Source organism: Cynocephalus volans, chromosome 3 (genome assembly GCF_027409185.1).
Source record: "Cynocephalus volans isolate mCynVol1 chromosome 3, mCynVol1.pri, whole genome shotgun sequence".
Classification (NCBI taxonomy): Eukaryota; Metazoa; Chordata; class Mammalia; order Dermoptera; family Cynocephalidae; genus Cynocephalus; species Cynocephalus volans.
In genome coordinates, this window is record NC_084462.1 from 93,961,480 (window position 1) to 93,987,126 (window position 25,647).

Consider the following 25,647-nt stretch of genomic DNA (forward strand, 5'->3'; position numbering starts at 1 on the left):
GCCGGAACATTATAAGTGCTCAATAAATGTGAAATAATGAGAATGGTGGTGGTGGTGATAATGCTCTTGTAAATTCAAGAATGAATATGACTGTGAGTCAATTATGTCTGTGACTGAATTAATCTCAGTCAAAAGCCATTATAGTTAAGCAGAAGTGAGCTGTAAAAATATAGAGATCAGACATCCCAGGAAGTCCCTATAGCAGTCAAACCATCATCTCAAAATGTCTTTAATGAGTAGAGTGTTGGTGGGGGCTGGGGGCTGGACAAAGGTTCTATCTCTGTGAAACAGCAAAGGGTATATGCCTTCTCACCGGATCCTTGAAATCACCCTCTTAAGTTTCACTGTGATGGTTTGGTGTGTCAGGAATTGATACAAAGGGGCTATGCTCTTTCTCTGCCCTTTTGACATCTTTACTTTGGGAAACCTAGAACGTTGGGAGGGCTAGAAAATCCTCCTCCCCTTAAATACACATTTGTAAACTGGCCACTCCTGACATGCCTAGGACTAGAAAGGGTTTCAATGCAGGGGGACAAAATCTCGCTTTTTTATTCTATGGAAATCCTGACTGCACAGTGAGAGGTATTTCCAAACGCAGTAGGCTCTGGATAGTTTACGGCCCCTCAAGTCCTTATCTCTTTGGTATTCCCCTGTCCAGGGTATCTGATCCTGGTTATTTGGTCCTCAGCTCTTGACCCCATGGAATGCAGATCCCCTTCCCAGGAAGCTCCCTGTCCCTCTTCCCTCCCCTAAACCAAATGTATATCCCCACCCTATTCCCCATAAGGCATTTTCACACATTTTTAGAAATTATGCTGCATCCTATGTCTTTTTATTTTGCCCACCCTGACTATGTTCTTTGGTTCCTGGAACTGATTCCAATAATCAAAGGCATTGAAATCTTCTGAGATAAATGACAATGCTGGTTGAAGCAAAGAGGTGGAAGCCAGGGCCCAGCAACTAAGCAATATGTGGAGTTAGAAAAAGCCTAAGCAGCACTACACCATCTGCGATGAACTTGATTTATTGTTAGAGTTGGAGGCAGCTTCATTACAGCAGCTAGGAACTATAGCAGGGAAGTATGGGGAGGAGCAGAGCACAGCAGCATGGGGAGGGTGGGAGCTAGGAACACAAGGTGGCTCATTTTGGTTTCCCAGTTGTTTGGCAGAGAAGACAAGCCCAGATGATTATCAGCATCTGGCTTTCTCGGTCCAGCAGTAGTCTAGCAGGGCTGCTCACTGGCTTGCTTGGGGTGAGGTCCTCCCCTGGAGTAGTATTTTCTGCCCATTTCCATTTCACTCTGTAGGAATTAAGCTATAGCTCAGCTTCCTCTCCCTCTTTCCTTCCTCCCTCTCATTTTCCCTAAGTCCTTTGGCCTGGCCTCTACCTCTCAGATCCTCTGTCCAAGAGTTTGGGTTTGGAGAGGCAGTCAGCTTTCCCATTTCAGCTGCAGGATGGCATAGTGGAATGTTGGGGGAGTCACACATTGCTGGGGTGTCAAATGTTGGGATGTCAAGCAGTGGCTTATTTGTGACCCATTACACACCAGGCCACAGCAGATGATCACATGCAGGGAAGCCAAGCAGGGAATGAGAAGGAATCAGGATAATTGGAATGGGGTGGGTGAAAACCTCAAAGGGTCAGGGAGGTTGGAAGAATTCTGGGATTGGGGCTGGGATCTCCTTGCCCTTTTGTGCTGTCCAATAGGCCTGGTCTGGACACAGCCCTGGGATGTGAATGGTATGAAGCAGAGGCTGGGAGACAAGCTCCTTTCTTCTCTCACCAGTCTGTTGGTCTAAAGAGCTTCAAGTTTTGGTTTGAGACATTCAGATACTGAGGGAAGCAGTAAGACAGTGTAGCAGTGGTGTACCCCCAAGCGCCCGCTAGAACCCAGACTCTGGTGGGTAAGGGGATGGGAGTTGAAAGAAAAGACGCAGCTCTGGGCACATCACTGACAATATCCTGCTGCCAGGTCACAGAAATTAGTACTGAAAATCCTTCTAGGGATGCTAAACAAATGGATTGAGATAAAGAGGTCCCTGGGGTTGGGTATATGATCTCCCTCTATGAGGGAGGAGGTTGCTCTCTGAGACCCATCCTCACTCCTCTTCCAATGCCAGCATTTGGCAGCTAGGAGAGGGTGTCTCTCCAGAGTTCTCAGCAATCAGATGATCTCCTATCCAAATTTGCACCTTCCCCCTATCCTATCCTTGTTACCTTTGGTTTTGAGACCCTCTAAGGAGTGGATGAGGGGGAGGGACAATCCTTTAGCCCAGCCCAGGTCCCCACAATAAGATACCTGCTTCCGACACACCCCACCCCCAGCTCCCATCTCCCTCAACCCCAAAGGACTTAGCAGTAGCCATTCTATAAAGGAGCTGGGGGGATGGATCCTTGGGGAAGGAAAGATGGTTCTTTCAGAACTCGATCTTGCAGGCTGGAAAGGATTCATCCTGCATGACCACGGTGCTACTGCTAGCCAGGACCAGGACATTCAGTTGTTGCTGTTGCTCATGTGTCTGCTGGTACCACTCACGAGTCACCTCTGTGTCATGTGTAGGGATCAAAGTCACCTAGGAGGGGGACAAGACATGCCTGATGTGAGAACGTAAAGGGATTAGGTGAGGGGGAAGGGACACCTCATGGTCTCAGAAGCAGCCCTCCCGCCCATAGAAAGGGCCCAGTCCTTTTATGAATAGGGATTGTGTTCCACTATTGCCCCTGAGTGACTTCTCCCTTGGTGTCCCTTGCTACTCACCTGAAGGTTCTCCCCCCATTGGGCCTTGCCCTCCAGCAGGGCATCCAGCACAGCCCGGCTTGGCTCGCCATTGGCAGGGTCATTCCCACTGACCACATAGTAGGATGCACGCACTCGACGGAAGAAGTCAAGGTCAGCAGTCTTGCCACTGCAATGATTCGGGATATAGGCGAGATCCACATATACAGGGGGGCCAGAGCTGCCCTTGGAACCCAAGGCCACTGTAGAGACAAGCCAGGACTCATTGTAGAAGAAAAGTAGAATACTTTGGGCAACCTTCTCCCTCTCTCCCACTCCTAGAGCCTTTGACCAGCCCACACCCAGCCCCAACCCACAATCTTTCCCACTTTTCATGATATACTTACCCGGTCCTGCCTTGAGTCCGTTGACCAGGCCTTTAGACATGGGGCTGTGTCCATCCTTTTCCTCTGCTGGGATGACCTGACTTGGAGTGCTGCGTGGTCGGGGTGGGGCCCGGGATGCTCGATCTGTAGGCCCTTTACCAGGGGTGGGTGAGCGTTTTCCCCGAAGATCCAGACGCCGTGCGGGGGATGCCGGCTTGGCTCTGCCTGGGGCCCTGCGCCCTACTCGCCCCTGCACCTTCTCCTTCTCCCGTAGCCTCTCTAGCCTCCCAGACTCTGAGCTGAACCCCTCAGGGTCGGCCATACACACATCAGGGCGGGGAGGGGAGGGGTGGGGGTCTGGCTGGGGTACAGGGGGTGGGTCGTGGCCCGGCCTGGGATGATGAGTTCCACTGACACCCCCAGCTTTGTCCACAGGCAGGAAGTCCCCATCCTCATCTGAATCGAGGGCTGCCTCAGCTGTGATGGATGGACACTCCTCAGTTTCTGGTGGGACATCAGAATCTGACTGTGAGGAGCCTGAGTCACTGGCTGATGTGGGGGGTGTCTCATCAGCCACAGGGCAAGGGCCCCCTGTGGCCACTGGCCCCCCTGCCCGGTGCCGCCCTCCTCTTCCCACCAGCCGAGATTCCTCAGTTGAGAGGTCATTGTCATCTGTGGATGGGGTCAGAGATGGATTCAGGAAGGATGGGGAGAGCTCTGCATGGTGGGGCTGGGGCTCAGCAGCACATCCTTGGGGACCAGCCTCAATCTCAGAAGAGACACTGCTGTGTGGGTCACCTGAGCCCCCTCCAGGACACAGTGGCTGCTCAGGGGAGAGCAGTGTGTTGAGCCGGGAGCTCCTCTCAGCTCCCTCAGGCCAGGCCCCTCGTTCCCAGGCAGGACAGACCTCTGTCTCTTCTTTCTCAGCCTTGGCTGGGGCAGGGCCTGGGTGGCAGGGGCTGGTTTCAGTTGGGCCATTGGCTGAACAATCCCCAGAGGAACCCTGGAAGGGACTTGGCTTCTTTGTGGCTACTCCTGAGCACTCCAGGCGGCAGGGCAGGGTGCCATCATCCATGTCTCCAGGCAGGCATGAAGCTGGACCTAGGGCCAAGTCCAGTGAAGCTGGAGGTGCTGGGCTCAGAGGAGTGAGGTCCCATATACTGTGGCTAGCTGGTTCCATTCCTGGGTCCAGCTCTCCAGACCCCTGTTTTGCAGCCTCCAGGCTTGGAGGGAAGCGCTCAGCCACACTTGAAATCACAGGTGTGGTAGCCTCAGAGGAGGAGCCTTCAGACAGGACTGGTGAGGCAGGTCGTGGCAGATTGGAGAGGAGAGGGGCCCCAGGAGAGCTAGGTGATGGGAGCTGGGGCAGTGAGGAGTCCAGGCTGGGGGCCTTTGCCACTTCCAGGTACTCATCATGCCGGGCTCTGGTTGGTGGTCCTGGAGCCAGAGCCAGAGCCAGAGCTCGATCCCCAGAGAAGGCAAGGGAGCCACAGGGTGCCGAGCGGGGTTCAGCTGGAGAAGGCAGCTGTGGGGGAGCTGGCTGCAATGAGGAGAAGCCAAAGGCTGAAGCAGGGAAGTCCAAGCTGGGTCTGGCAGGACCCAGGTGTGAGTCCGAGGAAATTTCAGGCCACAATGTGGGGGGCCCTGCAGGGATGGGGTGTGGGGGACTTGGGGACTGGGCCTCTTTCTCTGGCTGTTCCTGAGCCCCCTTCTCCAGCTCTGAGTCACTAGTGCTGTCTTCCCGGTGACACTGGCCTGATTCCTTAGGAGATGGGGTCCTCCTATCTGGGCTGTAGCTCAGGATGTTACCATTAAGAGGACGGCTTGAGCCTTTGCTCAGGGAGATAGGAGCACGGGGGGGCACTGCAGGTGGGGTGAGGCTGGGCTCTACACTCAACCCCGGCTCAGGTTCCTTCCTGGGGGGTACAGTAGGTCCTGCCAGGGCTGCATAGCTGAAAGTTGGAGTGTCAGATTGGAGGCTCTTGGGCGAGACAGGAGATGAAAGCTCCTTCTCTGCAGATGTGTTTCGGCCGGCAGCCTCTTCCTTGGTTGAGAGGCATGGGGGCCAATCCCCAGCTGCTCCAAGTGGAGGCTCCCTAGTGGGGCATGCAGGGCCAAGCCCAGTAAGCATCATCTGCTCATAGATGTCTGCATACCGAAAGCTTCTTTCATCAGGATAGGGTGTGGGCTCTCTCTGCTCTGGCTCAGTTTGCTCTGTCTCCCTAGTGGCACAGCTCTCATTGGTCTCTAGGACCTTTGGGCTGTGGGGGCTGCTGTCAGGAGCCCCAGCTCGACTGTCTTCTTCCCTTTCCCCTTCAGCCTTGCGGTAGTCCTTCCCCAGGGGGGAGTACGGCCCACCTTCTAACTCAGCTGCCCCCTCCTGCACTGCAGCTACCACACTGTCATACTCAGCTGTGCCCCAGGAGAAGGGCGCAGGAGTGTGGTGCTCTGGGGCAGGCGTGGGGGGAGCTGGAGCTGGGGAGAGGGGTGCAGGGGGCAAGGGTCTGTCCTTGGGTACCCATGGGGGGATGTCAGCCAGCCATGAGGGGGTGCTGGGTTCGTTTCTCATGGTTGGCATAGGCTTAGGCTCTGAGATAGGGCTCTCTTGTCCTGGGGCTGGAGGAACCCTCTGTCCAACCATCTCAGATGGGGAGGCCAGAGGGGAGATTATCTCAAAGGGAGAGCGGGTAAGCTTGTCCTCTTCCTCTGGTGGCAGCCCAACTGGTGACTCAGCGAGCCAGCGCTCCACTTCCAACTCCTTCTGTGGTAAGGGATCCTGGAAATCCTTGAAGTCTGAGGCCCAGGGGCTCCGAGGTGTGTGCTCCAGGAGGGGCACTTCTTGTTCATCAACTGGTCCCTCATCGAGGAAAGTGCTCTCCCGTTCCTCAGTGTACCGTGGGCGGGCCCGCTGGCCTTCCAATTTATGAGGGAACCAGACCTTCCGCTCACAGCTCAGCTCCCTCCAGTATGTGTCCTGTTCCAGGGCCATGTCTTCTCTGCCCCTCCAATACCTGTCCTCCTGCTCAGGAGATGTATCCTCCCACGCTGGGGCAGGCCTTTTCTGTTCTCCAACTGGTTCCCCTCTGGTTGGAGATGTTTCTTGCCACTCCTGGACTATATGTTGCTCCTTCCAGTATTTTTCTTCCTGCTCTTGAGCCTTGCCCTCCTGCACTGTGCTCTCTTCTAGCTCCAGAGCTTTGGTCTTCTCCAGAAGAGCTTCTTCCTTCTGTTCCACAGCCTTGACCTTTTCTGGGGATTTTTCGACTAGGATCATCTCCTTTGATTTCATAGTTTTATCCTCCTGCACTAGGTGCTCCTGCTCCTGAGTTTTGTTCTGTTCAGCCACCTCATTGTTTTGTTCTAGGGCTTCATCATCCTTTTGTCCTAGGGACAAGTATTTTTGTTCTAAGGCCTGATCGTTCTTTTCTAAGGCCTTATCCTTCTGTTCCTGGGCCTTGTTTTTTTGTTCGGGTGCTTTGTCTGTCTGTTCTGGAGACTTGCCCTTCAGTTCAGGGACCTTGTTCTCTGGATCCTTATCTTTATGTTCGAAGTCTTGGACTTTTTGTTCTAAAGCTTTGTCTTTCTCTTCCAGGATCTTGTCCTTCTGTACCAGGGCCTTCTCCTTTTGTTCTAAGTCTTTGCCTTTCTCTTCTGGAATCTTGTCCTTCTGTTCCAGGGCCTTGTCTTTTTGTTCTAAGTGTTTGTCTTTTGGTTCCAGGGCCTTGTCTTTCTGTCCCAGGGCTGTGTCCTCTTGTTTTAAGGCTTTGTCTTTCTCTTCTAGGATCTTGTCCTTCTGTTCCAGGGCCTTGTCTTTCTGTTCTAGGGCTGCATCATTTTGATCTAAGTCTCTGCCTTTTTGTTCTAAAGCCTTACCCTGCTGTTCCATTGCCTTGTTCTTTTCTTTCAGAGCCTCATCTTTCTGATGGATAGCTATATCCTTCTGCTGTATAACAATATCCTTCTGATCCAGAGTTTTGTCCTTCTGCAGAAGAACTTCGTCCTTTGGCTCGGGTTCTTTGTACTTCTGGTCTGGGGTTCTGTCTTTCAACCCTGGAACTTTACCTTCCCAGTCCATGGCAATATCCTCCATGGCTGGGCTTGGCAAAGACTCAGAACTCTTGGTGAGGGAACTATCAGGTGTCAGAATGTGTTCACCAGGGCTTGTGATTACCCCAGGTGAGTGCTTCTCATCTCCTGCCAGTGTAGAGTGAGAGAAGGAACTGGCAGGTAATTTTCTGTCAGGGCTCTCATCTGAGATGTCTGCCTGTGCAGAGTATCCAGTTATCTCATCTGTGGGAGGTGACACTGTGGCTGCATGGGGTTCTGGAACAGACATGGGAGCTAGGTGGTGAGAGGTGTCTTCAGCTTGCATCAGAGGCCCTTTTACTTCCTTTCCAAGGCTTAGTTCCCCAAACTGGAGGGTGACAAGGCTTTCTGGAGAGAGCTGCTTAGAAGAGACATCCAACGAGGTCTCCTTGCTGGGACTCTCTTCTGAGAGAGAAAGTGACTGGGTGCCTTCTGGAGATACCTCTGGCCAAAGGTTTTTGTGTAGGTGCTGCTCTGTCAGACCACAGGGAGACATGGGGGTGAGCACTTGGTTGGCAGTATCTGCGGAGACCACGCTGAGGACAGAGAGGGACTCTGCATCTTCAGGAGAGAGGCTTCGTTCAGGAAATTGGAGCACCTCATCTTTCTGAGGTTCACCAGGTTCTTGGAGTGATGTTCTCAAATCTCTGGGAGGGGCTTCTGCTCCCAGAATAGGACCTGCGGACTTTCCTGCCTCCATAGTCTCAAAGACCCTCGCTTTGTCCTGTTCTGGAAACAGATGAATGGTGCAGCCTGAATATCCCCCAACCATGCTGATGGGTGCCTCCTGGGCCTGGGGGCTCCTGAGATGAGGTACCTCCCCCTCCTTCTCTAGTATGCCCTCTTCAAGCCCTGGCTTGACTGTCTCCTCTGCAGCATCTTCTTTGCCCACACCTGGTATGCGCTTAGTGTCTCCCCAGGAGCCTGCTTCCCGAAAGTCTTCAGGCTCAGACTTTTCTTCCACTGGGGACTGATGAAAGGGTGTGTGGGTAGCACTAGGTGGGCCAGATGCTGGAGGAGAGGCCATCTTCACTGTGCTGTCATCTGGACTGAGGCACCTCTCCTCCACTTCTCCAAGGGCTGGTTCCCCTGGATGTGGGGCATGTCCAGGGGCACCAAACATCGGAGATCCATATTGACTGCGAAGTTTCTCAGACATCTCTACCTTTGCCATCTCCTCCTCTTCCTCTTGTGCGGCTTTCTCTCCAGGCAATCCTCTCCCTAATATCTCTCCTCTCTTCTCTGATTCCCCAGTCACAGAGAAGTCCTCACAGGGTGGTGATTTGAAGCCCTTGTCTTCTTCCAATGAGGAGGTGGGTGAGATAGTACCAGCTGATGGCACGTAGTCCAAGCCCTGAGTGGCTTCGGTGCGAGAAGAAGGGATGCTTGTGATTGTGTCAAGCAGCAAGGAGCTCTTGCCTGTCTCCTCTGTCTGGGGAGCTGTGAGTGAGGCCACGGACTGGTCCTCAGCCACTGATGTGGCAAAGGAAGAAAGTTTGTCACACTCAGTGATTGAGGTGGCTGAGGACACATGTTCCTCTTCAGCCAAAGGGGCAGCCACCATGTTGGGGGGGTAGGTAATCTCAGTCTCTGGTGCTCCATAGCCTTTGCTGGAGGTGGCAGGAACAGCACTATCTGTAGGCTGGCTAGTTTCAAAGGAGCCAGGACCTTCAGTCCCAGGGAGGTCATACGTACTTGTAGGGAATCTGGGTGGAGCTGAGCGCTCCTCTGGCTCATCATGGATCTCCTCATCTGAGATGGTCTGCTCGGTCTCTGAGTAGCCAGGGATTGTCTCGTCCTGGATATAAGAGACATGCTCAGTGGCTCCTGCAGGTGTGGCCAAGCTGCTTAGGAATGATGAGGTCTCCCTCTCAGGGGCCTTGCCTTGGAGTCCCAGTTCCCGGCCCCCAAGAGCCTCCCTGCCCCTGGGAGTTACCTTCAGGGCTTCCTGAATATGTTTTTGGTAAAAACCCTCAGCCTTTGTCTCTTCCTCTTCCTCCTCATCTGAAGGGTGCACCTCCTCCATTTCTTCTAACTCAGCCTTTTCTATCACATCCTCCTTTGCCTCAGGTTCACTTTCTTCTCTGGCTTCTGTTCTATCTGGGAGCTTCTCTGCTTCTCTCTGCTTCTTTTCATCCCAGGTATCTTTCTCTTCCTCTGTTTCAGCCCCAGAGTCTGGGCCTTTGTCTTTGCTGCCTTGTTCCTCAGGGATGTCTGGGACAACCTCTTTCTCCTTCATCCTATGCTCTTCTTGTTTCAGCCCTGGGACAGAGGGTAGTATTCCCTGGATAGCTGTGCTTGGGGGTCCCTCCTCTGCAGTGTCTAGAGGGAGTAGTTTCTCTCCTAATCCCATGTCCCTTTGTTCAGCTAGCAAACCCCTCTCCTCACGCTTCATTTCCTCAAAGTCCTGTGTGAGGTCCTCTGGTGAGGACAGGGCCAGCTCCCTGTGCCCAGCGACGGTTGGGAGTGGCACAGTCCCCTTCTGGGCTGGGGGTGTTCGTGGCTCAGAAGACAGCTCCTTCTCCCCACGGGCAGCTCGGGTCTTGTCCATCTTGACTCTTCCAGGAGCCTTGACTTTGTAGAGGGTCTTACGTACCTCAGGAGTAAAGGGCTTCAGGTCTGGTTTGGAAATCTTCTTCACCTCAGATTTGTTGTCTTTCCTCTTCTCCTCCTTCTTGGTGTCTTTCTTTTCCTCCTTCCTTCCTTCATCTTTCTTGAGCTCCTTCCTCTCCTTCTTGATTTCTTTTTTCTCCTTGTCTTTTTTTTCTTCCAGCTTTGATATCTTTTCTTTAAGGTGCTTCTTCCCCACCTTGTCCTTGATCAGCTTTCGCTTCTCTGCCTTCAGTGCCTCACTTGACTCTGTCCTCACCTTCTCAGGCTTGGTAGGCTTCTCTGAGGGCTTCTCAGATGGCTCTTTTGACTTCTTCTCTGTCTTGGCTAACTCCTTGGCCAGCTCTGAGCGGGCCTCCTTGGCTCCCTCTTCTGCCACCTCCTCCCGTTTAGCCAGCTTGCTCACAGACGTCTTGGTAGTGGCTTTGAGGCTCTCCTTGCTGTCTGCCCGCTGTTTAATTTTGCTGGGTTTGAGGTTGGCAGGCACAGCTCCAGCGGCCAGGTCCTTTTGTGTAGCCACAGGGTAACGGAGGAAGTCCAGGTGCCGAAGCTTTTCCAGGCCCTCCAAGATCTTGTTCTGGGGAGCATTTCCTGGAAAAAGCACACGCACAATCTTCTCAGTGGGGTTGGCTGGTAGCCAGACCACCAGAGCAGTGATAGAGGTCAGGTAGGGCACTGAGATCTCAGCTTCTTTCCCACTGGCCAGCACGATGCCTGTCTTGGCTTTACTATTGCCTGCCCACTTTTGCATGAGGAACTGCATCTCCTTGCTGTCCTTGACAGGGTTGAGGACATACATGTCCAGCCGGCCCACACCCATTTTGTGGAAGAGGGTCAGCGGCTCAATGGTGTTGCTGACCACACGGTACAGAGGCTCAGCCTGGATGCCCAGGCGGTTTAGGTGTTGCAGAGTGAGGCAGGCCTCCTCAATGCTGCGCTTGGCCTTTCTGGAGGCATCAGGCAGCCGCAGCTTATCAGGCACGTTGAAGAAGACAACTCCAAGCTCAGGGGAGATGAGGTTCTTCACCCAGTCACTATAGCTGCTAGACCCCTGGGACTGCTCCTCCTCTAGCTCTGCCACTTTGCGCTGCAGGAGTCCATTGATGCCTGGCAGGTTGTCTGCCCCAATGTGTGTGAGTAGCACTGAGTCAATACGGTCCAGATGCCGCACCAGCTTCCAGAAACAGGACTTGCGATCAGAGCCACCATCCACCAGGATGTTGAAACCATTGACAGCAAAGAGAGCAGAGTCCCCACGACCACCTGGGAAGATGTAGCAGCAAGGCTTGGAGAGCTTGAGGAAGCCCCCTGAGGTGGGGGGCTCTAGCAGATCAAAGGGGGATGGTACATCCACAGTCTCAGAGACATACTCAGAAAACTCAGCCACACCATCCATGATTGGCAGTGTGGGCTCGGGGTTTAGCTGGAGATGCAGGGTCTCTTGGGAACTGGATAGTCCCAGGTGGCTCCAATCACCTTCCCCTAAGCAGGACACGGTGAGGAAGGCCTGGATCCCAGGGTCTCTATTGCTGAGCAATTGGGTAATCTAGAGGAATGAGAGATACAAGCCTAGTAAGATCATTGGGGTTGTGTTAGTCTGATTTAGATTCATTCCCCTAATCTTTACCTCTCTTCAAGGTGAACTCCTACTCTTCTGCCAGGGTCCCCAGTATGAGACTTCCCCTTCCTTGGATCCCTCTGCTCCCCAGCTCTAGTCTGGCCCATATCTCCTTCCTCCCAGACACTCAGGTGGAACTTACCTCTGGATTGTGAAGAACCTGGGCAAAGTTTTGGTAGGAGTAGGTGCCACTCTGTAGAATGAGGTCTCCCCCAGGCTCTAAACTTTGTCCACTCAAGATCAGTAGTTTGTGAGCTGATGGGCTGCTAAGGAGATGGTAAACCTGGAATGGAAGGAGGGAAGAGGTCACAGATGTAGGGAACCCAGGGAAGGGCACTGAACATTCCTGGTTCCCCTCTCAGTACTGCAAGGACATGCTCCCCACTGGTGTCCCCCACAATATCTTCAGAATGGGGCTGGGGATTACAAATCAGCTTAGATGGCAGAGAGAGGAATTCTTGGCCTTAAAGTCATAGTACTGGCAAGGGTGGGATTATACGCAGCAGCCCCTCTTGGCAAGGCACAGGCCCAGGCCTTACCTCAGAGCTGATGCTGTCTGTACTGGGGTTTACCAGGATGATGGTCTCTAGGATCTCACTCTGATGGCAGAGGGTCCTCTGGCCTGAGGGAGAGATTTAGGAATTTGTATTGAAGAGAGTAGGTATAAACTAAAATGGAGAGGCACTGTGTGGGACAAATGAGGAAAGAATGCACTATCAGAAAATGGGGTTTAGGGGAAGAAGCCTGGCTATCTGTCCTTAGACCCTGCCACCCTGGACACTACAGGGGAAAGTCTAGGAACTGGCTCCTCCAGCCCTTCCCTTTCAGGGTTTCCCCCTCCCCCTCCCACACTGGCTGTCTTCTCTGTCCCTTCATCTGCCACATCCTCTGCCGCCTGTGCCCCCGCCCCTCTGTCTGGAACTCCCGCCTCATACTGCCTGGTTGACAAGAAGCTTTTGTCCTTCTCGAGCACTGAGCTCCTGGTGCTGCCTGGGATGGGGAGCTCAGCTGGAGAGAGGGCTTCTGGGATGATGATCCTCACTCAGCTTTCTGCTCACTAGCTTGCCTCTTCCCCATGCTTTTGTGCCAGCAGAGTGCCCGGAAAAAGGAGGTGGGAGCTTCTGTGTAGTGTCTACAGACTCCCCATCCTCCTTTCCAACCCCCATCCAAGGCTTGAATTCCTGTTCCAGAGCACTCAGAAAACCCCGTGCTATCTACACCCTTGGGGTTTTATAATTCGAAGAGTGGACATAGGACTATAACTTCTGGTTCTGCTCTCTGGTTACTCAGAGGCCAAGCCTGCACTCACACACATGCAGGCACCATATTATTCCCACTCCCAAAAGATTTCACAGCTCTCTGTCCCACCTCACCTTCACATCCACCAGAGAGGCCTGGTTCACTACCCCACACCTGTCCCTTGTGAACAGTTTCTCCTTTCATTCTCACCCCTCTCCTTCAGGCCTTCCACCGTGGAGATGGGGAGTGAGGGGTTCACAAACAAGAAACGTAAATTATGAAGGAGAGATTCAGGGTATTCCCCAGGCCACAGAGAAAGATAAGACATCCCACAATCCCCTATCTACTTCCCTTCTCCAGACTCACATGAAACACCATGCAATACAGCAAATAAGGAAAGTGGCAGGTCAGACAGAAGGTGCTGAAGAGGGATATTGCCATCCTCTGCTCCTGCCCTTCCTCCTCCCACCTCCTTCCCAATTACAGTATACAGTGGAGTAAACCTTACAAACAGAAAATCTAACAGATGGCCTGGGGAGTGTGCTGTCTGGAGGATACTGGTAGGAGGGCTCATAATTTGTCCTCTAAACCCTCTTCTGTGACCCAGCTCTCTTCTCTTTCTGGGGCTCAGACAAGAGGAGCCTGGGGCAAGAGCCTTTGTTAAGAGGAAGAGTCATAGCACCAGGATCGGGCAGATCCAGCAGCACAGGACTGCTGGGGGCAGCTCCGGGGGAAATTAACTATGCATGGTGTCAGAAGACCAAACCCCATACAGGGTGGATTGGGCCCAAGAGGAATTCAAGGGGTCTCTTCTATTAACTTGGGAATTGAGGGAACCTTTGAGGTCAGTTTTGAGGATGACAGCCTCCTCAGAGGCAGGCAGGGGCAGGGCTTGGGCAGGTGGGGAATATCAAAGTCCAGGAAGCTGCCAGCCTTAAGTGGCTCAGATTTAGAAGGGGAACAGCTACCCCGACACAAACAGGGTCACAGATTTAAGCTAGGAGGGTCAGAAAGGCAACAGACTGATTTGCTTTCTATCAACCACTCCCTTCCTCTCTCTAGCCTGCCATTCCTGTCTACAACCACAAGACTCAGATCCCAGTTCCTGTCACGGCATAAGACCCTATCCCTAACCCTATCCCTGGGGAGTGGCTCTGATTTGCTATTATATGGTTTATATCATGCACCCCTCTTTTTCAGGCCTGGGAGAAAGCCCTGTTTCTCTCTTCTGCTTCCCGCCCCCCCCCCCCCCCCCCCCCCGAGGGAACTGATTTGTTTTTTCTTTTTCTTTGGAGAGGATTGTATTGTGAGGCAGGGGCACTTCCCTTGGCCAGTTCTGGGGTCAGGGGTGGGCTGCGGGTGCGGAGGCTGAGCAGGCAGGAGGGCAGGTGTCTCCGCAGTGAGGCAGAAGGGGAGGGGGGGCCACTTGGGCAGCTGCAGTATGCCGCAGTGTGTGAGTGTGTGTGAGTGTGCGCGCTGAGCTCAGGCTCCAGCTCCGCCCCCACCCCCCACCCCAGCATGACAAGTCATTTTCTTGGCTGCCTCCGCATGGGGGTTGGGGATTGGGGGATGAAGAGAGGGAGAAGAAACTGGCTCCTCTGTTCAAGAGCCCCCATCTTAGGAAAAGAAGCAGAGATGAGGTGGGGGTAGGGCTGAGACTGAAAACCTGTGGGGTTGACAGGACTGGGAATGCAGGGCAGCTGCTGGGGAGGGAGTGCTCTCAATCTCCAGAGTGGCCTCAGGGGGGCCAGAAAGGGGGGCTTAGAGCTCCAATCTCAGGCTGGCCGAAGTGGGGGAGCCCATTACAAACTATGAGGAGGTGCGTGCCACGTCTTAATGACCCTTCTTTTCCATACTGTCCCCCACCTTCCCTTACTTGGCAGAAACTCGCTGTCCTGCTTACCCCCAGCATAGGAGCAGCTGAGTAATCCAGCAGCTGACACCTAGGGACCCTCCCATTGGGTGCATTCTCATAACATCCTCCTTTCTCTCAGACCAAAGACATAGCACCCAAACTCCTCTAGCACCCCAGCTGCCAGGCAGAGCCAGTGGCACCACCCTCTGCTGCTGCTCCTGGCTGATGTCTCCCACCCCAACCCAACCGGAGAGGTGGACTGTCACAGCCCCCATCGGCCTCTGCCTGGTTCTGGGTCCAGGCTGGCCCCACAGCAAGTACTGTTCATCTTTTCTCTCCATTCCCCCATCCTGCCCACCCTACTGGATTAGGTATCAGCTCCCTTCCCATTACCCCCATCCTGCCCCCCATCACATAGTCCCCCACACCCCATGCCAAGTCATTTGGTTTGGTTCAGTTCTTACCCTGGGGTATGGGAGGGAGCCCTTCATGGAGGTGGTGGCTCTGGCCCCGGCCTCAGCCGGCAGCTTCAGGGAAGAGTCTGCCGCACTTGGGGTGGGAGTGGGGGGGGGGGCTTGATGGTGAGGGCGGCGCCAGGGCGGGGAAGAGGGGCTGGTCCGTGACGAGGCATGGGAGAATTAACTGTTTCTTTGCCTTCATAATGTCAGTGCTCTAGTGCTTCTGCTTGACTTTGGGAAGCTGAGGGGATCTCAAAAGAGCCAGCAAGATCCCCTGTGGCCCACAGGACCCTTTTCCCCCGGTCCTGCTTAGTTAAGAAATACTCTTTTAGCATCAGCGAAAAGACCAAAACCCCACGCTAGAGCACACAGGGTGGGGATATAGGAGGCGCGAGCTATGTGGGCCCTTCCCCTTCTCTTAGAAACCATCTGCTGCCTCTCCCCTCAGATGGACCCAGGGAGTGACCTTCAGTCTCTGGAGGAGCAAGAGACAAAGAGGCTGGAGGGTGGAAAGCACAGGGTAGGGGTGGGGGGACTGCTTGAGACAAAGTCTGGGGATGGGGAGATGTGCTGAGCTCTGCCCTGCTCTGAACCACAACTACAGAAACCAGTGAAGGCAGAAATAAGCCTCATTTTAAGGTTGAAGGGTAGTTTGAAATTCTGGAGTGGATGCATGGTTCCTAGCCCTTCCAGGGTGGGGCACAGGGACCCTGGAAGCTGCATGCAGTTGTGTGCCAATGTAGCACAGTACAGTAACCACACGGGCACTGACCTTCAGGATTCCTGAGTTACTGGGTCTAAAGAGGCAGTTGAAGGGGCAGGGAGCTTTCTGCCTTTCAGTGAAGGAGTTAACAAGGACTGAGGAGGATCACAGGGCCCCAGGCCCAAGCAAGGTTTTCCTTACTGTAGGCCAATTACTAAATATAAGATTAAAGTACTCTTTGGATTAAGAAAAATCTTATAATGTCTTTGTAAGGTAGTTGGGTCTCTGTTCTCTCCTTATCTCTGCACCTATATCTCTTGCTTTCTCTATGTCATATTATCTTGATTCTTGTAATGTTGGGCGTTTCCCATACTTTCTACATCTGTCTCAGATTTAGTGAAGTGCTCAAAGACTCAAAGAAAGGATCTGAAGAGCTCTAGCACTCACCTCCAACTAGGTGATGCTCATACTCTCACATAGTCTGTCCCTGCCCTCTTCCCATCAACTCTCCCCACCCCCTAGCCCCAAGTCCTGGCCAACTTCTAAGGCCTTCCACACAGTGACATCCACCCACTTGCACCCCAGCACCAGCTCCACCCTTGCCCCAGGCTGCCAAGAGCTGCTTTTGAAGGTCAGAGAAGCCAAAATAGTTTCTGCTCTCAGTATCCCCCATCCCCCCTTAACTGCAGCCAGAGGAGAGGAGGAGCTGAGTCACCAGTACTCTTGGGGGCCTGGAGGGTGGGGAGAGGGGGAGGAATCTTTGCTCAGATCCGGAGATGCAAAGCAGCAACATGGCAACAGCCCCGTTTGGATAGAAGAGGCCATCTGCAGAGATACACAACACAAACCAGGCCAAGTTCCGAGCATCACAAAAAGGCAATACCTCCCTTCTGCAACCTCATAGTTCTTATTTCCTCCCATCTCAAGCCTTCTATCTCCTCTGTGCTTTCTAGGGCTTTCTGGAATATGTTAGGAGGGAAACTTGAGTAGACATTTGTCTTGAGAACAAAATAACATTTCCCATTCCAACTCAGAGCCCACCCTTGTGCTCTGCTGCCACTCCCAAGGGCCACACCCTGGACACGGTTCCTACTCATAGCCAAGTTTTCCTTCAGCCCTCACCCTCTGTACAGCCACCCACCACAACTAACCTTCCACCTACTCTATTCCTTGGCTCTGCTGCAATGAAATGGTGAGATGCCAGAGAAGAGACAGAGGCTTAGGCTCAGACACAAAGTAGGATCAGAAACTCAGATTCGAGAACTGACCCCACCATTTTACTTATCATGCTGCTAAACAAGCCACTTAATTTCTGTCAGAGCTTGCTTCCCGAACTATAAAAAGAGTATAATATTAATATCATCCTCCAATAGTGCTGTGAGGATTGAATGCCATAAAAGATGAAAAAATACTTTTTCATTTATAGAATCCTAAACCTACAATGTACAGATACCACTGGAAGTCTCTCTCCCTTTTGTAGAAGATTTCTGAGAGTTTACTTTGGTGATCAGAGAAATCCTAAATCGGAATCTCAGATAAGACCAACTCTGGAGTAACCTTACCTCCCTGGTAAACCCAGAACTGGAGATACTTTAGGATGAGACTTGAAGTTGTGTTAAGTTCTATTGCTTTCTCTTTCAGACAGCAATGTGGACCTCAGTTCCAAGGGCCAATGAGCTTCTGTATTAATTCAGGATGGCTTTCATGTTGGCAGAAGTAATAGAACTATCACTCCCTGAGCACATCAGTGGTAATGGAGAGTCAGACAGAATGCCTCCAAACTGGTCCCTCAACCTGTGTTTTTTAGAGTCTTAGAATATCAATTATGAATTATGAAGCCCCTTCCCTATAGCTGCCCAATAATAGAAGTATCAGAGTGTTATTGAAACTCAATTTTCCACTGTCCTAATTGTTTCTAGGTTTGTATTAGAATGCTCAGAAGCTCAAGATTTTTTGCAGGGGCTAGAAAGGAAGGCCCCAAGTCTCCACTGGAGACTACCTGGTGCAAAAGCTACCTTTTACGACTTTTACCAGACTTTTACCAGACTTGACCACTAGAAGGAGCTGGGCCACCGACTCTCCATCAGATGGTCCCTTCTTTTTGGTGTGTGAGTATGTGAATGTGGAGGGGGTGGTGTACTCTCCCTATCATTGTAGGATACATTTTTGTCCCCTTTCTCAGCAATTTGGCTAGGGCTTGTGTACAGCCTGTGGTGTGAACAGAAAGGGACAAGTCATAAGGCACTATCGTATCCCCTTGAGCCCATCCCAGTCTGGTTCCCATTGCCTTGTCACTAACAGGAGGCTGAAGGGAGGGGCAGTGTCTGCAGCTGCTTTGAGCTGACTGTTGTTTGTGGGGACAGCTGAAAGAGGAGCCAGCAGGGGTGGGGCTGTGGCTTTCTTGAGCTGTGTGGGTTTTTCCAGGAAATTCTTCACTATTCTCCAGGGACATAGACAAGCCACCATGAAAATGTCCAAACCTAAAGTAAGCCCTGATCTTGGGTATATGACCCTAAGCTCCTTAAGGACACCATGGCAAAACTCTTTGATTGAAAAGATCTATCCAGTAGGTGTTTATATATCAGTGCTTATTTCTGAGAAGTGCCTGAGAGTAACTGTGCATCTCCCTGTAAACATCTTCCCAAGCATCCCTGCATCTTAATCTAAAGAATGGCTAAGTACTTTGGTTTAAGTTCTGTTTATTTCTTACATATTCCAGAAAGCATCCTACTCTCAAGTCTCTGTGGCCAAAAGGGCAAGGTTAGAGAATTCAGTGTGAATTATTAACATCAGCAGATAATCCCCAAACTTCAATTCAGTCATTAATTTCATCCTCTGTCATCCCCTTATCCAGCCTTGCACCAAAGATCCTAGGAGTACCAAGTAGTAAAACAGATGATTTTCAATTATCAGGGATAACGGAGGAACCTATGATGTGAATAATCTAAATAGAAGGCAGTCTTGAAAAAGGGAGTGACTAGCTTTACAGGAAACCAGTCACATCAGGAATATGCCAGACTCACATTTTTAAAAACTGCTGTACATATTCCTAGGATAATAGAGCTTTGAACTTTGTTTTCTCCAACTTTCCAGCTGCATCTCTAAAGGTGTCAGTGATTAAGAAATGACCAAAGATTTGGCAGTTAGGAAGAGGAGCAGGAAAAGAAGGAGAGGTGATTATCTCCTGATACTGAATAATTGAGAATTATCTATATAAGATATGAATTCTGTCATTTGGCTGTTGAACTGAATGGATTTTATATTCCATAAAGCTGCATGAATTGGTGTGTCAACATTTACCAATAATATGACTAGATGCCTAGTACTTTTACAATAGGCTTTCTGCTGTTTTCCCACAGACACTTGTCATGGAATGATAGTTCCTAAAATCTTATTTTCTCAAATCTATAACCCACTTCTCCTACCCAGCAGAATGAGAAACTTCATTCTGTGAGTTTCCATCTCAGAGCCAAACCTCAGAGTGCAACTAGTTTTTGTAGTGGTAAATCCAGGAGGCCCTCATTCCATCCTGGGTTTGACAGCACTCATCAGCCTTTGCTACCAGGATTCTGCTCTGCTTTGGAGATCTGTTGGCTAAGCCAAAGGAGGAATCACAAACCCTGAAACCTGTAGGGTAAATTGTGCAGCCTGAGGGAAAATGCTAAGCAAGATTCTAGGAAGGTGAGGAGGGGATTCTGGGGTTTCCTCAAAGGGAAGCAGGAAGGCTGAGGTATGCAGAAAGGGGAACACAAATGAAGAGAGTGGATTTTTGCATGGGAGATGATTATCACTCAAGAGGAGTACCTCATTCTCTTTAGTGCATGTTAACAGCTGTCCACAACCTTCTTCTCAGGGAGACATTATGTTCTCCAGGCTCCTTTCACATCATACCATGTGTCTGTAAAGTGTACTGGGTATGTGGGGATAGCTATGGAGCTGTAGGACTTTCCCCTCAGGAGTCCCTCCCCCACCCCCAAATCTCCCATAAGGCCAGTTCTACCAGGGAGACTGGACCACTGTTCTTCTGTGATCAGCCCTCACCCAAAGGACTGAGACAAATTACCCTAGTTCTAACCTTTGACCTCTGAGGAGAAGTGAGCTAGGTGCCGGGTAATGAAGAGTCTCAACTCTTGGTTCAAGTCAAAGGATGATAAGTCAATGTTCCAGGAGAGAATCCCTGTGAGAGAAAAAGAAAAAAAGAGGGTTCTAGATAACATGGGGTGAGGTGGGGGGAGGGAGTAGGACCTCAGGGAGCACCTTCAAGCTCACAGAAGGGGTAAGAGAGGGAGGGTATATGGGCAGCTGCCATCATCAGCCTCACTGATGTCTCTAAGAAAGGTGGTTAATACCTGTCTATCTCCCAACCTGTGCCTTTTCTGGGCTTTGCCTGAGCCAGAGGGAGAAGGGCAGAGTTTAGTTTAAATTTGGTCATTAATGAGTTTGTTGGTAGGAATGTTCTTGCAAGGTTGCCCAGTTGTGGTAGAAGTGACACCCAAGGTCCTATTCCCAGATACTGGGGGCTGCCTTCCCGGTCCTTACAGCTAAGTAGGATTCTAGATGCTCCTTCATGCCCCCCCCTTTGCCTCCACCCCTCTACCGTTTGCTTCCACCCGCAGGTGGCTCCGCAGCACTGCGCCACAGACACGGCAACTGGGGAGAGAGGTGAGGACTGAAGAGCTTGTAGCCACGAAGGTCACTCTCGCAGTTTGGCAGCGGGCATTTAGAAATTTGAGATTTGTATGCGGCGTTCAGAAAGCACCCTGCGCCGGCTGAGGAACCCTAAAGAAGAAACTGTAAGGTAAGGACATGGACTCTCCTGGGGATGGTGAGGACTTTCGGAACATCTGGCCCAAGACACTGCGGGGGGAGAGGGTGTAATCAGAGGGGTCCCAGGGGCTGCACAGAGCTGTCCTGCCTCAGGGAGACTGAGGAACGCCACGAGGTGTGCCGGAAGGGTGGGGAAGCGAGATGTTAGCAGCTCAGGAGGATACGGACACATGACATGAAAGATGCAAGTGACAGAGACGCAGATCTCAGGAAGTGCACACTAAGGGATGGAGGATGCAGATGTGCGCATTGGGAGATGAACGCAGATGGCGGAGAAGCACCACGAAGCACTGGAATGGAAGTGCCCGAAGCACAGCGAGGACAGCGGCTCACCTTGTTCAAGGTGGGCCCGCACGGCCCTCAGCTGACTCTCTGTGCCGATATCGCCGATCACGATGAGCAAAGAGTGTTTGCGAAGGTCCCAGCTTGCCACAGCCACCGCGGCTCGGGCCTCGCACAGCGGCTGGGCTGGGTAGTGAGCCAGCGGTGCTTCGGGACTGCGGAGCCCCAGCCCCGGAGTTGTCTCCATGGCAACGTCGGGAGGTCTAGCGGGCCAGGCCTCGGTCTCCATGGAAACTCCGGTCGAGTGCCAGGCGGGCAGCGTCCGCTGCTGGGAGAGTGCGCGCGGTTCTTAAAGGCCGGCGGCCGGAGCCGCTCATTGGCTGCTGCCTGTCAGGGGGCGGAGCGTAGGCGCCGCAGGGGCCGGACTGGGGCCTGGCGCGTGGGCTCTGCAGTGTCGCTCGGCCGGGACTTGGTGGTGCTCCCCGACAGCCCCCCTCCAGTTTCCCAGAGGGCGCTCCCCCTCCGACTTGAGCAGGGGTGGGGGCTCTGAGGGACCCAGTAGAGGGAAGAGTCGATTGCTTCGGCGCCGGAAGAAGATTCTACTGAGGACGTGTCCCTGATAAATACTGGCTGGCAATTCCGCAGCCTATCGCAGCTGAGGGGAGCCATCTTGTCCCTCTCTATCTCCGAGTTTTGTATCGTTGTCTCCATGTGTGTCTGTGTGTCTGTATTATCATTGCCTGGCGCTTTTTTTCCCCCCTTGGTCACTGCCTGTCAGGGTCCTGGCGTCAATCCTCGGTTTCTCTGTCCTCCTTGCCCTAGACCCTGGGAGGGCTCAGGAATGCTGCGCAGTATTGGAGGGGACAGAATGACCTTCTGGCCCTGAGTCCCTGGTGAATTGTTATTCCGAAGATAGTGGTTGGCTAGTCTCCATCTCTGCTGAGTGCAGGACCGAGTGCAATGAGCTCAGACTGCAGCAAGAGGGATTTGAATAAAATCCAGGGAAGACCTTCCCAACTAACTACAAATGATGTGACACAGTGAAATGGGTAATCTCAGGAGACTGTGGTATTACTTCCCCCACGGAATTCTCAAAACAGAAGGGGAAATATTTGAACCAAAGAGGTTGACAGTTACAAAACCAGGTAACCAGAGGGTGTGAAAGAGGATTGAGGAAGTCTGGCACTGTTTTATGACTGACTAGAACGTCTTTGTAAAAATGGTGCTATACATCTACCCTCTTCAATGTGTCTCCCCTGCCTACTCTGCACTACAGCTCCTTCTTTCATCCAGGATATTGAATCATTCTTTACGTATGTTTATCAGACAGAGATTCTTTCATTCACCCTAGGGCTCCAGCAGCACTTATTTTTTGTCCGATTTGCCTTCCACTTTGGAGAGGGTACAGGGTAGAAAGGAGCACAGTACCTGATTCAGCAAGGCTGCTTGTGAGCCACATTCTGACTGGTAGTATCTGCATATTAAGTACTTCACAGAATCCTGGTCTCTATCATGGAGCATATGTTATAGCAAACAGCCAGTCCATTCTGCAACCAATTTGAACATGGCCCTGATAATCCTTTTTGTAGCAGAGAGGGGGGTGAAAAGATTACTGGCAGAACATCAGATAGTGGGGATGTGTCACCCTGTATAAATATGAGGTAATGTTCCACCAAACCTCTGCCACCCCCCATTCCCTCACCATTTGTGGATCTGAATCTGGAAAAGAGCATGGAGAGATGTGCAGGCCTCCTCTTCTGCAATCAGAAAAAGAGTGCCACGTGGAGGCAGAGAGCCAGAATAGGTTGTGGAGAGAAGGGGATGGTTTCCATAGCAACTGTAGAGATGAGGCCTTTAACTAGCACTGCATCTCAGTATAAGGGTCAGCAGCAGTTAACCACAGGCTCTGCCTTCATCAAGTCTGACAAAGAGATTAGACAATAGATCAGAATGGTATAGGGAAGGATCACATACTGATCACATGGTAGGTGCAAATTCAGGACTATGATCTCTGGCCCTGCTAGCATTGGGTTTTATTAATTACAGCTGCAAATGCAGACCATGATAGTATTAAAGTCGCATATGTTTGCTGGATGGGTATTCAGCAGGCTGTTTGCAAAAGGCAGACAATATGACAGAAAGACTGACTACAGATATCTTTCAATTTTCCTCCTTTCCTTAGTTAACAGTATCCCAGCGATTGGGTGATGATCTCAGAATCATCATCGTATTATCAGAAAATATTTTTAATTGTCAAATTGTACATGGCACTGTGCAAAGTAGTCTATAAAGAACTGTGGAGTGTTAGCTTCTATGCTCTAGAATTTTACAAAGACAGAAAACACTGCACACATGTACAAGACAGAAAGCTGAATAAAAAATTAAAGAAATACATATATGAATTGCGAAGTATATAAAAACCTAGTTTGCATTTAGGAATAATGTGCTGCAGCAGAAGCCAAGTAGTAAAAGAATGTTATTCAGAAGCCCATTCAAAGGATTATTAGGGACCTGTGATATGCATGATTGTGAGGAACATGTAGTATATGGTAGCTATGGAATCCACTATACTGTTTGATTTAACTGTTGACCCCCTAGACTGATCAGGTATGATCTTTTGAGAACTCTCCCATTCTGTAGCTTCTTCCACAGTCTTGAGAAGCAAAATTGGCAGATATAGTGGTACAACAAATAATTTCAAACTATTTGTTATGAAGGACCCTTGAATTGTGGAAGAGTCCACCACTGAAAGAGGAGGTTAGAAGAGGTGCAAGAAGAAGGCACTATATTATAGGCTCTTTCCTTGGGTGTGCACTGGAGTGGACACAAGGCAGAAGATAGTATAAATCTCAGGTGGGATGAAAGTTATTGTAGCTTTGGCTAAGTCTAAACTAGTTAGGGAATTCTCAGCCCCCAGACATTCATCAGTTCATAACTTATGGTGATAAATTACCCAATAGGTAAATTAAGCACATACTTAACAAAGTGGGAGTGGTATCTCTTAATTTTTTCTGGAAGTAATTTCATATTTTTGTGTTTAAAATAAAGTATTAAAGTTATCCTCATGAGAAAAGCAGAGATTTACTGTAATTAATTACACTCACCTTGAATTATGTGTTGTGTGAGAGAGGGCATCAAAATCCTTCCAATGCTTAAGGTCTCCATAAGATTTAAGCCAGCTCTGGTAATTCATAAAGGAAAAATACTGGCTCCTCTTTTACTACCAGCCAGATGAATGTCATTAGTTTTTCTGGGGGTCTGAGCTCATTTGGCAGAACTCCAGCCTGCTCTGCTGGATTGCATGGTCTTATCAACGAAAATATTCAAAGGGAGCTGCATGCTGCTCAGATTCCCACCCTGTACTCAGTTCTGCCTATAAAGCGTTCTTTACACAGAGAGCTGTGTTGGATTACAGGATTGCTGTGTCAGAGGCTTATCCTTGGCTTTTGGGGAAAATTCTATGATCATAATGCTACCAGCAGCTACAGGGTCACCTCTTAGCAGGAATAGCTGGTTTATCTGCAAAGGCCTGGAGTAAAATAACCTCTAAAAAAGCGCTGAGTAAAATAATCTCTAAAAAGATTGAGATGGGGGAGAAGTCTGCATTTTTTACAATGTCTGGCCCACAGAGGAGGCCTGCAATAATATTTGTTGAATAATTTTCATAGTTATTATTTGTTCACATTAAGTAAATGGGTAGAGCAAAGGCATTGGGTTTACCTTCCCCCTGCAGAGTACTGCAAAGGACAATGAGGAAAATTTCCCTTTTTCCTCCCTCACTCCCCATATTTTATTTAAGAAAGTGATTCCCAAAAGTGAAAAAGATGTATTTATGGATCCCATCTTCCTTCTTCCATTCCATTAGCCTGTGAGATGGAAGCTAGTGTTTGGCTGTGGCCTCTGACACCATCCTTTCCTTTAGTCTGAGCAAAGCTGCCTCTTTGTAGGGATCTCTAAGGATTTTCTTAGTGGTGATAAAGATGATGATGGTAAAGGGAATTCAAACCAATGTGTTTCACTTAGTTTTGAGGCCATGCCTATGTGTGAATTAAATTTTGCATCTTTTTCCCCCCAAAGTATTTGTAGAATAGTTATTTTCCTTCAAGGAATGCTTGGATTGAAGAAATATTGTTCTCTTTTACAATATCACAAAATAACAAATGCTTTTTCTCTTCCTTTGTTCTCATCAGTTCTTTCTTAATCCTTTGTAACATACTCTAACTTTCCTTTCCAACATTAATTCCTGCAAATATCCTGCACTAGCTCTTTCATTCAGTGAATCTGAGCCACTTGCCTTTCCCTCAGTCATTGTACTTTCTGTTCAGGTTGTCCCTTTTTCTTTGAGTGCTTTGTTCCTCTTAATTCTCATATTGGGATTTATTTCATTACCTTTACCTTTATGATTTATCTTATTTGTGGAATAAGGTTTCATCTTATTCCACATAGGGCTTAAGTATGACATAACTAAAATACAGTTTCTTCTGTGAAACTGAATTCCTCACTGCCAACTGTGTGAACTTGGGCAAGTTGCTTACTTTCTGCTTTAGTTTCCTCATCTGTAAAATTATAAAAATAGCACCCCACTTTATAAGGCTTATTTTGAGAATTAAGTGGGACAACCTTTTAAATATGCTTAGCATAATGCTTAGAAGTCTTTCATTAATTCTGCAATATTTATTGAGCACTTACTGTGTGCCAGCAAATGGAACAAAGATCCTTGCTCTCAGGGAGCTTACATTCTAAGGATGAGATAGATAATAAACATGAATATAATAAGTTAATTATAAAGTATGTCAGAAAGTACTTAGTGCTGTGGCAATAAATAAATAAATAAATAGGATAAGGGTGATTGGGAATGCTGGTGGGG

The 25,647-nt window shown here is 50.3% G+C and overlaps 2 protein-coding genes across 5 annotated transcripts in view; one reads left to right on the forward strand and one right to left on the reverse strand.

The window, feature by feature from the left end:
• Nucleotides 1-25,647, forward strand: part of PPIP5K1 (diphosphoinositol pentakisphosphate kinase 1) — a 76,633-nt gene that overhangs the window by 45,768 nt on the left and 5,218 nt on the right. The window contains exons 32-33 of one of the 3 annotated variants that reach the window (XR_010023005.1): nucleotides 20,288-20,469; nucleotides 20,592-23,835. Coding sequence is in view for 1 of the 3 variants with exons in the window: in XM_063092004.1 (XP_062948074.1) it covers nucleotides 20,288-20,337 (50 nt within the window). In the remaining 2 variants the exon portion in view is untranslated. Of the gene's footprint in view, nucleotides 1-20,287; nucleotides 23,836-25,647 lie in introns of those variants that run through there. The other 2 variants (XR_010023004.1, XM_063092004.1) reach the window with 2 other exon arrangements.
• MAP1A (microtubule associated protein 1A) lies at nucleotides 786-21,084 on the reverse strand. 2 transcript variants are annotated; one of them, XM_063091992.1, is made up of 7 exons: nucleotides 20,832-21,084; nucleotides 19,747-19,848; nucleotides 11,956-12,038; nucleotides 11,559-11,699; nucleotides 3,124-11,344; nucleotides 2,759-2,979; nucleotides 786-2,573 (listed from the first exon to the last, which is right to left on the reverse strand). In XM_063091992.1, exons 1-7 carry the CDS (start codon nucleotides 21,067-21,069, stop codon nucleotides 2,418-2,420), a joined length of 9,162 nt encoding a protein of 3,053 aa, XP_062948062.1. In that variant the 5' UTR covers nucleotides 21,070-21,084; the 3' UTR covers nucleotides 786-2,417. The 2 variants fall into 2 exon arrangements, with proteins under 2 accessions (XP_062948062.1, XP_062948061.1); XM_063091991.1 differs by lacking the exons at nucleotides 11,956-12,038; nucleotides 19,747-19,848; nucleotides 20,832-21,084 and adding an exon at nucleotides 14,975-15,030.